The sequence below is a fragment of the Ictidomys tridecemlineatus genome, chromosome 13 (assembly GCF_052094955.1).
Source record: "Ictidomys tridecemlineatus isolate mIctTri1 chromosome 13, mIctTri1.hap1, whole genome shotgun sequence".
Classification (NCBI taxonomy): domain Eukaryota; kingdom Metazoa; phylum Chordata; class Mammalia; order Rodentia; family Sciuridae; genus Ictidomys; species Ictidomys tridecemlineatus.
The window spans coordinates 50,814,869-50,832,898 of record NC_135489.1 but is presented as its reverse complement, the minus strand read 5'-3'; the positions used below and the strand labels follow the sequence as shown (position 1 = coordinate 50,832,898).

The 18,030-nt window shown below is 32.4% G+C and overlaps 1 protein-coding gene across 2 annotated transcripts in view; it reads right to left on the bottom strand.

The window, feature by feature from the left end:
• Nucleotides 1-18,030, bottom strand: part of Smchd1 (structural maintenance of chromosomes flexible hinge domain containing 1) — a 152,133-nt gene that overhangs the window by 58,168 nt on the left and 75,935 nt on the right. For both annotated transcript variants that reach the window (XR_005729148.2, XM_005337120.4), the window contains exons 21-28: nt 14,130-14,226; nt 12,059-12,131; nt 9,930-10,069; nt 8,960-9,094; nt 6,975-7,202; nt 4,502-4,650; nt 3,431-3,519; nt 2,282-2,400 (exon numbers count right to left, since the gene is read on the bottom strand). Coding sequence is in view for 1 of the 2 variants with exons in the window: in XM_005337120.4 (XP_005337177.1) it covers nt 2,282-2,400; nt 3,431-3,519; nt 4,502-4,650; nt 6,975-7,202; nt 8,960-9,094; nt 9,930-10,069; nt 12,059-12,131; nt 14,130-14,226 (1,030 nt within the window). In the remaining variant the exon portion in view is untranslated. The remainder of the gene's footprint in view (nt 1-2,281; nt 2,401-3,430; nt 3,520-4,501; nt 4,651-6,974; nt 7,203-8,959; nt 9,095-9,929; nt 10,070-12,058; nt 12,132-14,129; nt 14,227-18,030) is intronic.

Here is an 18,030-nt window from a genome sequence, read left to right as displayed (position 1 = left end):
TTTGCATATATGATACCTTAATTAAAGGGGTCTTCCCTAACCACTCTACATAATGGCACACTATCACCTTCTCTTTTTTATTTTTCTTATCATTTTCTTCTTATCTATTACAAGCCATACCCATGGTCAAGGTGACCTCCAAGGGTAGGGGCTTTGACTCTATATGATACTGTAGTATTCATATTTTAATAGTTGACTTTTATGACGTAATCATTTTACATTTCCTCTAAGTAGAAATACACTTCATCAAAATTTAAAAATCAGAGATAAAATTTCAAGTTTTACATTCTAGAACAAATGTTTATACTGCATTTTAGGTAAAGTTATCATTGCAATAATCCAAACTAATCTCCCTTAAACCCCATGGTTTGGCAAAATTTTCAATATGAAGAAAACAAATCAAATAGATATTCATCAGTAAAACATATTCAAAATTCAAAATATATGAAGCTTATCATAGGATTGTACATTTAACATCATAAATAAGAGGTGATTCCTTTTTAAAGTCATGTTGGAAGTTGTTCTGATTTTATTTCAAATCTTGAAAACAAAATCACATTTACAATTATGGCTCAGTACAAACAGAATTAAATATAAAATTTCTGAACATGAGCCAGGAGAGTATGTATTGGTTGTAAAATAATAGAAAGCTGAAAGAAGTTCACTTGGTTGTAGAATAAAAAGCTATGGAGGGTAAGGGGGAAGGGAGAAAGTTGTGAGTATACTAAGTGGAATATTATAAGGTATTGCAGACTAACTAAAGCAATAGACTTTAAATATAATAGTATTGTAGGATCTCAAGTTTGAGGCCAACCCTCAGCAACTTGGCTACATCCTAGTAACTTAGAGACTATCTCAAAATTAAAAAAAATGTCTGGGGATGTAGCTCAGTGGTAAAGTGCCTTTGAGTTCAATCCAAAATACAGAGGGAAACTGAAGATGTAGAAAGACAGGTTACAATTTAATAGCAATTAGGTGAGAGAGGATAGAACCTGTGCACAGAGTTAGGAAGCAGGGATTATGTATGAATAACAATAAAAGTACATTTACTTCTCATTTCATTTGCACATGGGATATTAAAGCTAGGTAAGGAAAGAACCTCAAAGTTAAAGAACAGACTTTATCACTGTACAAAAAACATCATTAAAAGTTGTTCAGCAGGGCTCCAATATAGTCATAGTTCCATTCTGAAAATCAGAAAATAATAGCTGTAACAGATTAGCAGAATTATAAAAACTCTACTTGGGAAGGGCAACAACAAGGCTATTGTGATTAATCTGTCAAATGAAAAGTGTCATGAAAGCTCAAAGTGGAGGAAAAGTCTTAAGAAGGTCAATGTTATACATAAATTCAACTTCACTTAGGCCTGAGAGAACACTCTCTCTCATGCTGGCCTGGCAGGTTTCTTGAAGACACAACTCCAGAATGTCCTCTTTCCTAAAGTCACCTTTGACTTCTTCCAATCATGCTTGTTTGTTTTAAATTATAAGAATGTCATCAGGGTTTATATTTTTAAATTTTTAATTAAAAGTTTCTTTTTTACCTGTAGATGGACACAATACCTTTAATCTGCTTATTTATTTATTTATTTATTTTGAGAGAGAGAGAATATTTTTTAATATTTATTTTTTTAGTTTTCAGTGGATACAACATCTTTGTTTTACTTTTATGTGGTGCTGAGGATCGAACCCAGCGCCCCAAGCATGCCAGGCAAGCGCACTACCGCTTGAGCCACATCCCCAGCCCTGTTTGTTTATTTTTTTATGTGGTGCTGAGGATTGAACCCAGTGCCTCAAACATGCTAGGCAAGCACTCTACCACTGAGCCACAATCCCAGCCCCCCAATCAGGGCTTTTATTTTTCAGGCTGAATTAACTGTGGCCAATTTTAACAATAAGTTTTCTCCTTGGTATCCTGTTTAATGCAGGCTGTGAGTAAGAAGTTTAATAAGCTATTTGAAAAGTCACTACACATAATACAAATATATATACATATGCAAAATATTTATGGAGAAATGATTTAATATCTATAATTTGTTACAAGATGATATGATATAGAAAGACGTGATGATCACTAAAGTTGAGTGAGGGGAACTCAAGAATAACTTTTGTTATTCCACTTTTGAATAACTGCAAATTTTCATTATATAAGTTTTGCTTTTATGACTTTGAAGTTTGAAAAATCAAGTCACACCTCTTAGATATTCTCCTTTCTCCCCCAATGCTTTTTATACATAAAAAAAAAAAAAGGTCTGAAAAACTGTTACAGAAAGTAGCCTTACCTGCAAAGTTGTTTTCAAATTTGAGTTATCAAGTCCAACCCCAGCAATTGACAAAGCAGATAAACAATCTGGTGAAAATGCTGAAATCTGATTTCCATACTGATCTGTAACTATTAGGACTTAAAAAGAAAAAAAGTTTTATCTTTGTGTTATCTCTTTAATACAAGATATAAATATATATGACATACTTAAAACATAATTTTAACTTTGTTCTCTTATATAAGTAATTGTGGGCATTAAATGAGTACGCTCATTTCTTTTATAATCATTAAAAATTAATACATCAAAATCTACATAAGAACATTTAAACTATATATTTAACATGATGTTAATATGCTAGCTTTCTTTCTTTCTACTTTTTCGGTGGTATTGGGGATCAAACCCAGGGTTCTCGTGCATGCTAGGCAAGCACTCTATCACTGAGTCACAGCTCAAACCCATCCCTTAATCAGGTTTTTTACCATGAAAATTTAAAGAAAATATTTAATATTTTTAGATATAATGAATGAACAGGCTGCATAGGAATACATTTACTCTATACTTAATTATTATTTCTTCTGACAAAAGGTCATATTAATTTTTATTTTTTGGTGGCAGTGGGGTACAATTTAAGCAAAATTTGCTGTACCACTAAGCTATATCCCTTACCTTTTTTAAGATTCCTTATTTAAATTTTTCACAGGGTTTTGCTAAGTTGCCTAGGCTGCCCTCAAATTTTTGAATCTCAGCCTCCCAAGTACCTGGTATTACAAGTATGTGCCACCGTGTCTAGCTGCTAAATCGATTTTGAATAGATGTCAAAGCTTGCCTTTCAGGGGCTGGAATCGTGGCTCAGTGGTAGAGCGCTTGCCTCATATGCATGAGGCCCTGGGTTCAATCCTCGGTACCACATAAAAATAAATAAATAAAAATATTTTTAAAAAAAACTTGCCTTTCAGATTATGCCTATTAAAATACTAATGTAAGGGCTGGGATTGTGGCTCAGTGGCAGAGCCTTGCATATGTGGGGCACTGGGTTTAATCCTCAGCACCACATAAAAATAAATAAACAAAATAAAGATATTGTGTCCATGTATAACTAAAAATTAAAAAAAAAAAATAATAATGTAAAAAAACCACCACAGAAGAAAGAAAGAAGGCCATACTAACCTACTTCTCCTTGAAGCTCTTGGCCCATTTGTACTGTTTTTCCCCCCTTTAATTCACATTTTAAATGTTTGGCTTCATCAGGAAGTGGTCTGAAATTGTTTAAAAGGCTTTAGTTACACCATTAACTGTAGAAAAAAAATTTAAAGTAGTTCCAATATTCCAAAGAGCAATATATATATAACCTTATAAAACTTAATAAAATTAAGATATCCTTCCAAATACCTCTTCAACTCATAAAGTATAGCTATTAACTCTAAAAATACTTAAAGTCATATAGTACTGATACAGAGATAAAAAAAAATTATGACAAAAGTGCACTGAAAAATCAGATTGGGACCTCTCTTTAATTCATACAATGAAAAAATATATATATATTTTAAAAACCATTTTATGTCATAGTTAAGTTAAAAGGAAATTAAAACAACAGTGCAGTGAGAAAATAAATGGGTAAGAACAACTCATCAAGAGAATTGGTTATGGTCAGAAAAGTGATAAATCCAAAAATTTTATTTCAAATTCAGAGCTGATCTAAGTGCTGGAAATATTATGGAAACAGGTAGAGGAATTACAATGCAAGAGATCACTAGAAAAGAGGTGGCCAAGGAATTGATAGGCCAGGAAGATGATAGGTTTTTACATATTTACATAAGCCTTTCCCTTTTCTGAGTTCTTCATAATAACTATAATTGGAATCAGCCTAAAGTCATCAATAACCAATAAAAGAATTTTTCCTTTTAAACATCACACTGATCACTCTGCATCTTTTTTCATGCCATTGTCATTTTGGAGATGTTTTCACTGTTGTTTCCAAAATGGAAGACTTTCCTTTAATGAAAGTTTTTGTTCTTTCAGTTATTAGAGGGCAAATTCAATGAATTCAGGGTTAAAAATCATGATAAGAATTAATCACCATTTACAGTGAAGCTTTATTGCAAAGACAACCTACCCATATTTAATTGAAACTGCAATATTTTTATCTCATAAACAACTTTCAAATGTTTGCATTGAAGAGAAATGTTTATGACATATGCCACCTTTTAAAGTATCTCAAAATACACTAAGTCCACAAACCTTACTGTAAATGCACTTTCCAAAGACACATGATCATCTTGAAATGAAACTTGGCAATAGCGCATATCTTTTACAGATGTTGGTACTTGTACATCAGGAAGCAGACCCTGTAGCAAGTGTTCTTTGTTAATCTCAGGAGTCCAATTAACCTAGAAAATAATAGCATTATTTAAGAATAGAGAGTCTAATTTGTTTAAACTTCTAACCCCAAGGAGAGACAAAGAGTCCTTTTATGTCAAAAATGATTCTGGTTATTTATTAGGATGACAGGGGGAAAAAAAAGTATTGTCTTTGCTGTTGTTGTGCCATAACTTTCAGTGTAACAAAAAAAATTAGGTTCTTACTTTAGAACTCTGCCACAAAATTATCACCACTGTCATTATTATTTAAAACTACAAGAAAAAGAGGGAAAAAACCCTATAGCTCAGATAATGTGATCAATTCAAAGAAGTATGGATAAAGGCTTTGAATGAGACCTGGGTGGACCTTTATATAGCAAGATGAGAAAAAGAAAGTCATATCCATTAATGTAATTTCCTTTCTGGACATCTTTTGGTCTTAATCTCTTCTTGGATGTTTTAAGCTCTAAATTTTATATTCTCTGAATTACTTAATTTATTACTTAATTCATACTTCTTCAAATTGATTATGCTACTCTGTCGTACTTTTAAATTGAATCCTTTTAAGAATTTTTAGCTTAACATGCTATTTTCAGCCTTCTGTAGTTGTGATTTTTATTTATTTTATTTTTAGGAGGGAGAGAGAGAGAGAGAGGGAGGGAGGGAGGGAGGGAGGGAGGGAGGGAGGGGGAGAGAGAGGGGGAGGAGAGAGAATTTTTTTAATATTTATTTTTTAGTTTTCGGCAGACACAACATCTTTGTATGTGGTGCTGAGGATCGAACCTAGGCCGCACGCATGCCAGGCGAGCGCGCTAACGCTTGAGCCACGTCCCTAGCCCCAAAGTAGTTGTGATTTTTAAATCATCAATATCCTAATATTGTTTTATAGTATATGCTACTATATGGAGGCAAGCAGGAATTATATAGAAAGGACAAAGCCTTTCTCCTCTTATTCCAGCTGTGCTGCCCTCTCAATTCAAACTGATTTCCCTCAATCTTGGCTTAATACTCTAAAGACTATAAAACCTCTGTAAAAATTATACATTTAACTTAAGAAAACAGTAGTATTCACCATCTTTCTGGCAAGCAAAGAAAACTGCTGTATTTTTAGAGTATTTATGTACTTCTTCACATATGCATTACTGTTTATATTTTGCCACTTGTTTTAGGCTCCTTCCTTTTTAAATGGGTTACTAATGAAGTTTGAGTGTTGTGCCTCTAATTCCATTTTCCCCATAAGCCTTGTGATTTTTACTGCATGGTTCTGGACGGCACAGTGCATTTAAGGAATGCCCCTGTCTCATTATGGCAGAACTCACTGGACTTTGAAAGAAGCAAGCATAAATTGCCCAATATAATTTCAGTCAACCAAAAGGAAAATGCCACAGAGCTGTCTAATTTATATGGTAAAAAATTTATTTGGGGGCTGGGATTGTTGCTCAGTGGTAGAGTGCTTGCCTAGCACGATCCTCAGCACCACATAAAAATAAAAGGCATTGTGTTGTGTCCATCTATACCTGAGGAATGAATATTTTAAAAAAAGTATGTGGTAAAAAATAATAATATGCTCCATATAGTAGCATATACTATAAGATAATATTATAATATTGATGACTTAAAAATCACAACTACAGAAGACTGAAAGTAGACAAAATATTAATAGATTTTGTTCCCTGTTCATTGATATGTTGTTTCACCATGCATATTCAATCCAATCTAAGTTTAAAGTTAGATTTATATGATAGCTATATCAATCTCAAATGGCCAATAAAGGCTCTGTAGTTAATATTATTTCACTGATGGCTTTTCAACACTTCCATTTGTTTAATACCTTCAGAATATCTATAAATACATTGCATGGAAAAGGCAGAAATTATGACTGCAGATTTACATTTGATGAAAAAGTATATAACTAAATAAAATGCCAAAACCTAGAAATTTTGATTAAGGGTCAAAATAAGTTTTCTAAGTACAAGTTTCTCACATATGAATCACCTGCATTTCATTATAGTCCTTGAAAAAACTTTCTCAGCCCAGAATTTTAAATAATAGTCATTTTCTCTAAGTTGCTTCTTAGAGACTACCCATGAAACTTCTTGCTTATGCTCCACCTGCTTGCATGGTGGTGCACAACTGGAATTCTAGTGACTTGGGAGGCTGAGGGCAGGGAGATCACAAGTTCCAAGACAGCCTCAGCAACTTAGTGAGACCCTGTCACAAAACAAAAAATAAAAAGGTTTGCAGAATGTGGCTCAGTGGTTAAGCATTCCTGGGTTCCATCTCCATACCCCACCCCTCCAAAAATCAAACCAAAATAAAAAACTTCTTGCAAATAACCAATTTGAGATACTTACTTTAATTTTTTCTGCTAAAGCTGATGTTATGTTGATTTCTCTTTCTCCTTCATCATACATTTGAAAAATAAGATTACGCATAACATCCCCTGCTATCCAATTAACCTCATCCTGATGCTTGATCTGGATTGCCTTTTGTCCCTCTACACTAAATATCTGAAGTCGTGCAACATGGCTACTAGGAAGCAACTTGATCGTCTTCTCCACAGGTGACACATCTTTACAGCTCTAGGAAGAGAGAAAAATACAATCATGTACTTAGTGGCATCTCTACTAAAAACTTAAAAAATTTAGTAGTGAAATCCATTACATTGTTGAAGAATTTAGTTTCAAAATTATGGATGATCATCATAAATACTGTTACACTTACAGGGTTTGTCATTAAGTTCATTATATTATTAATAATTCCACGTTTTACACCATCAAGTTATAAACAGCCTTGGTTACATTCTTAAAACCAATAATAAGTATATTTGTACTAAAAGGATTTCTTCCCCCTCATTTCTGAATTTGTTTTAAAAGTACTGTAAACTTATAAAATTTTTACTATGTCACAGATTCAGTGACCATCACTTAAAAGTTACTAAACAATTTATTATTTAATTATAATGGGTTACATTGAAGCTTTCTATATTTTACTAATTGATAACACACTGGGTAAATGAACATAGAAACCTGGATGCATAAAGCCAAAGAAACCTAGATGAACTGAAGGCTGAACTGATCAATATATTGGAAAAATATCAATTATTATTAGCATGCCTGTGGTTCCACAGATCAGTGAAGAACGGGTTTATGCTATATAAACTGATTTTAAGTACACAAAAGTATGACTTCATTATTTCATAATCTCACTTCATTCCACAGCATACACTAAGTTTAAAATAAGCTTAACTCTAAAATACTTTTTACCTTTACCTTGTTTAATTCATCTCCTTCATCTAGTTGCAGCCATTCCTATGGATATCCATTCAAGTGACTGATAATATATTTAAAATTTGTACTTCATTGACTATCAGGCAATCTATTAGAAATTTATCTTACTTGCTTGACTCCTTAAACTCTGAGGAATTGCCTTTGGATAAGATTTTGTAATTGTTCATTAGAAAATATACCTTGGTATTTGTTTTAAGTGATTTGGACTCTTGGTCTTCTACCTATTGCTGTTTTTTAGTATTCACATAACTCCTACTTATTACTCTTGCCTCCAAGTTCAGATTCTTCTCTAAGTCCTATACTTCCTGACATTCTAGAAGATAGTTTGTTCAAAAATATGTTGTCTATACTAATGCATAAAAGAAATGAATAAGATTTATCAAATATAATCAGCTTGAAAATAAGAATAAAACTGAGTAATCTTCTTCTGATTAAAAAAATGCAAGTCCTATCTTTTACTCCTTGAGGCTCAAGATTACTAATAATTGTTGTATAATCAGCAGATAAGTATGAGTTAATAAGTTGATTAGGTTATCTGCCAACCATATCCATTACTAAGAAATCACATTTAAGTTAGGCATAGTGGTGCATGCCTGTAATCACAGCAGATTGGGAGGCTGTGGCAGGATTGTAAATTCAAGGCCAGCCTCAGCAATTAGGGAGGTCCTAAGCAACTTAGTGATGCCCTGTCTCAAAATGAAAAATAAAAAGGGCTAGAAATGTGGCTCAGTGGGTAAATGCCCCTAGGTTCGGTTCAATTCGTGGCGCACATACACAGGGGGGGGGGATCACATTTACATATTTTATTTATTTGTTATCCCATTCAGCAATACTGCCTGTTTATAGTGCCCTCCTCCATTATATCTTCACCATCAGCCATGATGCATTTGCAATAAGAACTATTCTATTAGTAGGTTATATAGGTTATAACAAAATCCTTTAGTGTGGAAATACTAATAAAAAACTATATATTTATAAAAAATGGTATAAATCTGTTAAAGACTGATTGTTTTAACAATCAATAATATTAATAAATAATGACAACTTACAGGTATTTCAATTCTTGCTTTAAGTGTCTGGTCTTTTTTAATATTCTGAACATGAATTGCAGATCCTGTTAAAATACTGGTTCCAGAACTACTGCAATCCACTGTGTAGACTGGAAGGTTTGGAGCACCTGAAAACTATAAGGAGGATGAAACATAATTCAAAACCCTAACAAATGTAACTGAATATTTAATAATTAATCAAAATTTCCAATGATTCACTATAGTTACTATTTATGGGTATGAATTGGAAAATTCTAAATTCAAAATTCTACAGAATTAGCCAGGCATGGTGATGCAGATCTATAATCAGAATGACACGGGAAAATCTCAAGTTCAAGGACAGCCTCAGCAACTTAGTGAGACACTGTCTCAAAATAAAAAATAAAGAGGAACTGGCAATGTAGCTCAGCGGTACAGTACCCTGGGTTTAATCCCAGGTCCCAAACTAAACAAATAAATGAATAAATAAATAAATAAACAATCTAGAGAATTTCTGTATATAAAGAATAATTTTCTAAAATGCTAAGTAAAAGCTATTTCTTTCAGAAGGAAAACCATCATTCTCAATCACTAGTCTTCTCTTTTTTACTACGCTTTGTTGGGTTTCCTTTCCGTTTCTGTGGTCTTTTTACCCACCTTCATTTATCCATCCACTGCTAATCCTGACAGACATTTGCATTCGGCCTGTACAAATAAAATACTTCACCTTAAATGGGGATGAAAGAAAGGGAGAAGAGAGGAGGAGGAAACTTTCATCCACAAATCTCGTTCTGAAACTGGGCAAAGCTGGTGTCTTTCATTGGTTTATGATTACTGAGAAAGTATTAGCAATAAGAGTTCCCACAAATTTCTCCAACAATCATGTTAAGACTTACTATAAAGTAGTTTAAAAATGTAGTTATTGCCATTTACTACTACCATGGGATTTAAAATACAGCCTATAAATATTCTTGTCTCACAACAAGTTTACCTTACAATGGACAATCAGTTTTGGTTGTGCTGTTATGTTGTCTGATTCATCTAGAACTTCCACCTGAAATGGGAAAGCTGTTCCATTTTCTATAACTAAAATTTCAGAATCAGGTTTCACTTTCAAATGACGAGGGGGACCTAACAGAAAAATCATACAATAAAATACACAGGTTTTAAAAACTCAAGTGCTGAAACATCAAAAGAAACAATGATTTGATATTTTATAAATAATACAATTAAGCAAAAGCTAAGCAATGTCCAAGCTTAATAATTTCTGTCTCCAAAACCCATAGATTCTACATGTGATGAAAGCTATCTCAACTATATAATAAAAATGTCTGATGTCTAGGCTTAGTTTTATGCTAGAAACTATGACAATGATAACTGATGCTAGAAATCATCTGAGTAGGTAAAATCTTAAAAGGATTGAGGTACAAAAAGTATTCAAGAAGAAAAATTAAATTTTATCAAACTACTTTTTATTTGTGATCTTTAACTTTACACAATATCTGACTTCTCAAGCACAAATAATGATAGGCTCTTTTCAGGCATTCAAAAGATGAGTTCTTGTATTGATATAACCAAGTGATTTACTTATTAGATTGCTCTCTACTTCCAATGTCCATAAGCAAGTTATACCACAAGTTTCCTGGAAGATTAATAAAAAAGGGTTTATACCTCTGCAGTATACTGATTTTACTCCATAATCACTAATATTTTAAAATTCAATCTGTGTTAAATATTGGTAAATCCACGCATATAAAGACAGTCATTAGAAACACTTATTTTACTTTGTAATAATGTTAATATTTTATTTACTACATGTGCCAGACACTGTGTTAAGTTTTAATTAAGCACTATTCTAACTGTAAATCTCACAAAAATCTAAATGAAGAAGGTACTATTATCAGATCCATTTTATAGATGAGAAAACAACTACATATAATTAACCTAAGGATTAAATAAGGAAAATACTTAATCCAGAGAGATTAAATATTTTGTCAAGGACATGAGTAGCAGACTCAGATTTAAATTGTAGTTTGTAATTTTAAACCCCTTGACACTTTTTTTTTTAACCACACCATCTATTTCCTTTTTACTATTTTTGCTCTCAAATTCCAAAAACAATGCAGAAACATCTAATTACTAAGAATTTTAGTGCTCAAATCTATACTGTTTAGCTAACCTCTATAATAAAGCATAACAAGTACTTAATTAACACAATTTTTTTCTTATACTTCTACCAGTGTGCCAATTTTCACTTCTTTATCAATGAATGCTTGGAGGAAAATTCATATAATTTGGATTTGTGAAAGCCAATAAGAAAATTTATTCCCTTTTGCTTAAAAATAGTACAAAAGGTAACAAAAGAAGATATGATTAAGGTTTGTTAATATCAGAGCTAAAACTTTCAAGTGAAGTACTATTCCAAGTGTTTCACAAGTATAGGCAGTTCTCTCATTGCACAGTACTGATAATGAAAACTCATGCACTGTGTCTTCCAATCAGTTACAAAAGACCAGGAAAGGAGAACTACCTTTACTAACTTTTGAATTCTCACAACAACCCTTTGAGAGCATATATTTCATTTTATGTGTAAAGAAAATGAGGCACAGGATCAAGTGTAACCTAAAAACAAATTCAAAACGGCTGCTTCTAGAATAAACTCTTTAAAATCTCCACAGCAGATTGCCTCTCAAATTAGTCAGCACTTTCTATCTTATGTAATTTTTATGCAATTTTAGTTTTTTGCGTTGTCAATATCAAATTAAATAAATAAAATCAGAAACTTCTCTTCATAAAATATGAAAGAGTTGTATCATGAAAAAATAAAGAACAGCACAGTTTTTAACATAAAGCTAATAACTATATACCTAGGAAAAATTACCTAAAACACTGTCAATATTCAAATTTTTCTCCTAAAACTATTTTTAGAACTTCACTAACGCATTTGTACATGTTTTTCTTTTTACTGGTCATTTCTGTCAGTGCTATTTGACAATCCAATGTATTTTCAATATTTATATCATTACCAACCTGCCCCAAACTCCAACTTTCTAGTATCATCACAAGTTTTAAGAATATCATTTTAAAATAAGTTATTAGATATATTTCTTAAAATATTACCAGGTAGTAATCTAATTTTCAAAATCTGTGAGTCTTCTTTTAAACCTGGCAGAATAACCTTCAGGTTAAAATTCTGTTGGGGAAAAAAAAATGAAAAAAATTAAACTCAATATGAATCAAAGTCCTTTATTTACATGTACAAATATGCCACAGTGACACTAATTGAATTCTGTATCATTAAAATATAACATATAAAAAAAAGAAACTGAAAGTACCAGAAAAAATTTAAACCAAATTCAAATACATACTTGGTTCATTGTCTCAATTCTGATTTGTTTTTTACTTTTATTTCCTTATCATTATAGAAATCTATTTGCTAATGTTATCATATATATGCAAGAGACTAAAAAGGAAAAATTTGATTTATCTGGCTTTCTTGTAGACAAGTGTCTTTAAACTCAAAAAGTCAACTGTGAATAATTATTTCAATCAAAGATGAATATTACAAAAATGAGAAATTTAATAAGTAGAAAAAAAATCTAGAAATTCCTAAATGTAGTGTAGTATTTTAGAATAGATTCTGAACAAAAAATTACTAATTACTTGATACATTTGAATAAAGACTGTAGTTCTCTTAATTATATCAGTGTTAACTTTCTGTCATTGATAAATATGAGGTTTTTAAAGATGTTTATAGAGTAACTTTCTATATAACTACTATATTTAAACTCCTCTGAAAATCTAAAGTTATTTAAAAATAAAAGTTTTTTAAATATAGTAAGCTTTTTAGCAAGTTTATATTACTAAAGTTTAAATGTGTCATGAGTTTCTATTTCTGGAAAACTTTAATTCGGAAGATGTGCAGCACGTGCCTATGCTCCCAGTTACTTGTAAGATGAGGCTAGACCAGGCAACTTAGCTACAAAATAGTATATACTAAGTTGAATCCCTTATCCAAATGCTTGGGACCAAAGTGTTTAATATTTTGAAATATTTGCATATACATAAAGAGGGATGAGATCCAAGTCTGAACACAAAATTCATTTAGGTTTCACATACACCTTATATACATAGTCTGAAGATAATTTTATACAATGTTTTTCGTGTGCTCATGTTTTCACTATAATGTATCAATTGAGGTCAGGTGTGGAATTTTCTACATTGTGGCATCATATATGCTTCAAAAAGCTTCAGATATTGGAACATTTCTGATTGGGGATGTACTGTCTGCAATACATGAAGAAATTCACATGCTCTATTTAAAATTTATTTTATTTTTCCATGGTTGGGAATTGAACCCAGGCTTTATACATGCTACTCTACCACTCAGCTATATATACCCCCAATCCCAACATGCTCTTTTGAAAATCATACTGGGGAAGAGGAGCAGTACCCAGGATTTAATCTAGAAGCATTTAACCACTCAGCCACATCCCTACCTCATTTTTATGTTTTATTTAGAGAGAAGGTCTCACTTAGTTGCTTAGGGGCTTAAGGCTGGCTCTGAACTCACAATCCTCCTGCCCCACTGTGCCCAGTCTGGTAGAGATAGCCCCATCTAATAGGAATAATTTTAAGTATATACTAAAGGTAAATGATATAGTATTTAAAAAGGTAATAAATTATTTAAGATATTAGCTACAATACTCTCAAATAGCTACTGTATAGACTTAATTGAAAAGGTACCTTATGTAGTTTATGTATTTTCCTTTCTTAACCATATCCCTAACTAAATACCTTCACCTGAAAACCAAACCAATTATATTTAAAGGCATAAGTTTAAGTTTCTCAAACTTCTATCATTTTTGTTGTAAGAAAAAATACTATAAAATGAACAGAAAAAGAGAAAAAACAACGTTCCACTGGGTAACTGTTGAAAAATTGAAGATAAAGACAGTAGAAAAACATCTAATTCACAAATTTTAAAAAACTACAGTAATGATGGTGCCAATTTTTCTTAAAAATAAAACTAGTAAGTAAAGTGACATGACGCTAATTAATTCCTATCAACTCAATAATACTGTCTAGTGTTGTTTACAAAAACAGCTCGTTTGATATTAAATTTTCAATTTCATTTTTACTATAGAAAAAACAAATGACAAGTATTATAACATTTATGTATAATGCTTACCTTGCCTTGACAAGAATTTACAGGACCCTTAACTGTAACACCACGAATTATACAATTTGGTCCTTTGGTTATTTCTTCATAATGTAAAGATAAACCACTGGAAAAAAATAAGCATTTTTAAAAGTTCTCCTCTATTACCTATGAATAAGGTGCAAATATGACATTGGCATGTTTAATTCATTTTAGTAATAAATAATTTTTTTCTTGGTATTAGGAGTGCTTAACCACTGAGTCACATCCTTAGATCTTTTATTTATTTTTATTTTTAGGTACTGGGGATTGAACTCAGGGGCACTCAACCACTAAGCCACATGCCCAGCCCTATTTTGTATTTATTTAGAGACAGGGTCTCCCTGAGTTGCTTATAATGCCTTGTTTTTGCTGAGGCTGGATTCGAACTTTCGATCCTACTGCCTTAGTCTCCGGGATGGCTAGGATTACAGGCATGCACCACTGTGCTGAAATAACAAAATAATATTAAAATAAGAGGTAATAAACAGAACACTTATTTTGTTGGAATAAAACAAATAGAATCAAGTGTTGCCTACCTACAATCAAATATAAAGTCAATTAAGATCCTTAAATCCCACTTTTCAATTTTTATTTAATTAATCAATTTATTTGATGGTACTAGGGATTGAACTAAGGGTGCGCTAACACTAAGCTAGAACCCAAAGTCTTTAATTTTTTATTTTCAAACGGGGTGTCTCACTAAATTGCCCTGGCTAGTCTTGATCTTACAGTCCTCAGCCTCCTGAGTAGCTGGGGTTATAGATACGTACTACTACACCTGGCTCTCACAGAAAACTGATCCAGCAAGCATTTATAAGCACAGATAAACACAGTAAAAAATTTAAACTCAGGTTAAGGATATCTTAAGCATTTGTTATGAATTCTTTGAAATCTTTCATCCAGTTGAATTTTGGAGAATTTTTGGAACCTATTAAAATTATTGGCAATTTTAGAAAAAGTCTAAATAACCAGAGTCTTGTCATGATGTAAGCTGGTTAAAATAGATGGAGAGGTCCCCTAATCTACTGTTATGAGCAACTTGATTCCTAAATCAGCTTCAACCAACCACATGTAGACCAGGTAAGAAAAGGGGGAAAAAAATAAACCAACCAACCACATGTAGACCAGGTAAGAAAAGGGGGAAAAAAATAAAAAATATACCATGATGGAGGAAAAGGCCTAATTTTCTGAAGCATTTTTAATATAAGTATTTAATATAATATAAGTACTTTTGAATAGACTGGAAGATTTAAAAATGACAATAATTTAAGGATCTTCTCTGCTAAAATATTTAATTTTTAGGTGGAGAGGGACACAACACAATGCCTTTATTTTTATGTGGTGCTGAGGATCAAACCCGGGTCCTGCCAGTGCTAGGTGAGTGCTCTACCACTGAGCCACAATTCCAGCCCCAATTTAAGGATCTTAATTGACTCTATATTTGATTGTAGGTAGGCAACACCTTCATTCTATTTGTTTCATTCCAACAAAATAAGTGTTCCAATAAGCAGAGCAGAGGAGGCTGATTTTGTAGACAAGGAATAAAGCAAGCAGAAACAAAAATAAAAGGCAAGTTACTTTTCCTGTAGGAAAAGGATAAGACAGAATGATAGGGAATTAACTAGTTAACATCAGATTATTTTCTGTTACTTTTTTTATGTGAAGATTATGATCAAAGGAACTTCATTATCATGCCAATTTAAACAGGCTTGCATGGGAAATGTGGATGGTATTCTCTCTAACCTTAGTTTCTCAGAAATTTAGATCACTTGTTTACTGGGACTTTAAGATGAATAACTCCATTTTGATTTTTAGCTTGGTTTGTTGGGGCCTACAGCAGAACCCTAGTCCAAAACTCTTGATTCCCATGATTTTTATTTAACAATAAGCCTTGTTTGATGGGGAAAAAAAAAGTAAAAGTGCCATACAAGATAATAACTCTCTAGGAAAGGTAGCATGTTAAACACATCTATTTTCATTGTCTCTTAAAATCTCACTAATATTGAAAGCAAAGGATTTCTTTTATTTATTATTAAAAGCAAACATAAGGAAAGGTAGAAAAAAAAAAAACAAGGACACCAAATCTTCTTCTTCTTTTTTGAGTACCAAGGAATGAACTCAGGGGTGCTTAACACTGAGCCACATTCTAGACCTTTTTATTTTGAGATCAGATCTCACTAAGTTATAGACTTGGCTTTGAACTCACAATCCTACTGCCTCAGTCCCCCAAGCCACTGGGATTACGGTCTTGTGCCAACATGCACGGCTAAGGACAGCAAATCTTATTTACTAAAACTTACGATAGACAAGGGGAATTAATTTCCAGGTACCACTCAGGAACGGGTAGTACTAGGAGTCTTTAGAAGCAGGAGTAAAGGATAACATTAAAGACTGAAGGCTAGGGGTGTAGCTAAGTGGTAGAGTGCTTGCCTAGCATGTGTGAGGCACTGGGTTCTACTATTAGCACCACATAAATATAAATAAATACAAAATAAAAAAAGTTCATCCACAATTTAAAAAAAGAAAAGAAAAGAAAAGAAAGTGATGAAAGTTTAGATCCTAAATTTCCCCTCTCCACCTCTGGCAGATGACTGGAAGACTGCTCTTTGAAAAGGTTAAAATCAAAGATTGATAAACTGGGAGCAGCAGATTAACTGAAGGAGAGAAAAAGGAATGGAAAGGATAATTCTAAATGAATGCATGTAGATTCTGAAAACCCCTCATTTATCCAATTCCCACTCTAGCTCTGTTCTTTGACTGGCTTGGAATTACAGAGATCAAAGATTTTTCTTTAAGGAAACTACCCAGCCCAAGGGGTGAAAAAAAGACCTAAAGACTCACAACCAGGTTCTTCCTTACTCCCAACAAAGTTCCCCTGACAGATAATCCCATAGTGGAGCTACCAGTTCAATAACTTCTACTTCCAGATCCATCCATCCACATTTCAGTTCTCTACTTATTTATTAGGCTGGGGATGTGGTTCAATGGTAGATCGCTTTGCCTGACATATATGAGGCATTGTGTTCAATCCTCAGTGCAGCAAAAAACAAAAAAGAATTACTTATTTACAAGCAGATGGTCAATGACTACCATATATCTGAAGAAAAGGGAGTAGGAAAAAAAAGCAACTAACTTGGGGAAAACAGTATCTGTATAGATAAAAGATCTACCATTTACTTATGAGTAAAAAAACATTACATTCATAAAACAAGAACAGGCTCTTTAAAATAACATTCAAAAAACCAGGACAAATTTTTGGAAATCAAAAACTGTGATCGCAGAAAGAAAAATTCTCAATGGAAAGGGTATACAGATAAGTTGAGAAAATCCGTCAGAAAATACAAATATAAAATGATTGAGAAAATTAAGAAAAACAGAGAGTCGTCCCAGAAGGTCCAATATTCAATAAATGAGGATCCTACAAAGAGAAAACAGGATGAGATGATCAGAATAAAGTACTTAAAAAAAAGTAAGAGACGTATAAAAAGACAAATCACTGTAAAATTTCACAGTGAATGAAACTGAGAATGAAAAGTAGATTTTATAAGCTTTGAGAGAGAAAGAACAGGAAACATGTAAAAGGAACAAATATACGTTTAAATTTATCAGGGATGCTAACAAGTAAAAATGAATCAAGTATAATGCTTTTATAATTCTGATGGAAAAAGTTTCTGACTTGTAATTTAATCTATCATATCAGGATAAAAGAAAAACATTTCACAGAAGAATTTTTACTTCACATGAACCCTTTCCTCAGGAAAACAAGGAAGGATGTGCTTCAGCAAATACAAAGGGGCATGAGATTTTTTTTAAATATTGGAGATCCATGAAAGGATCTAAATGCTAAATAAAATAAAACTAACTCTGGAGTATTTCTTTAAGCACCAAG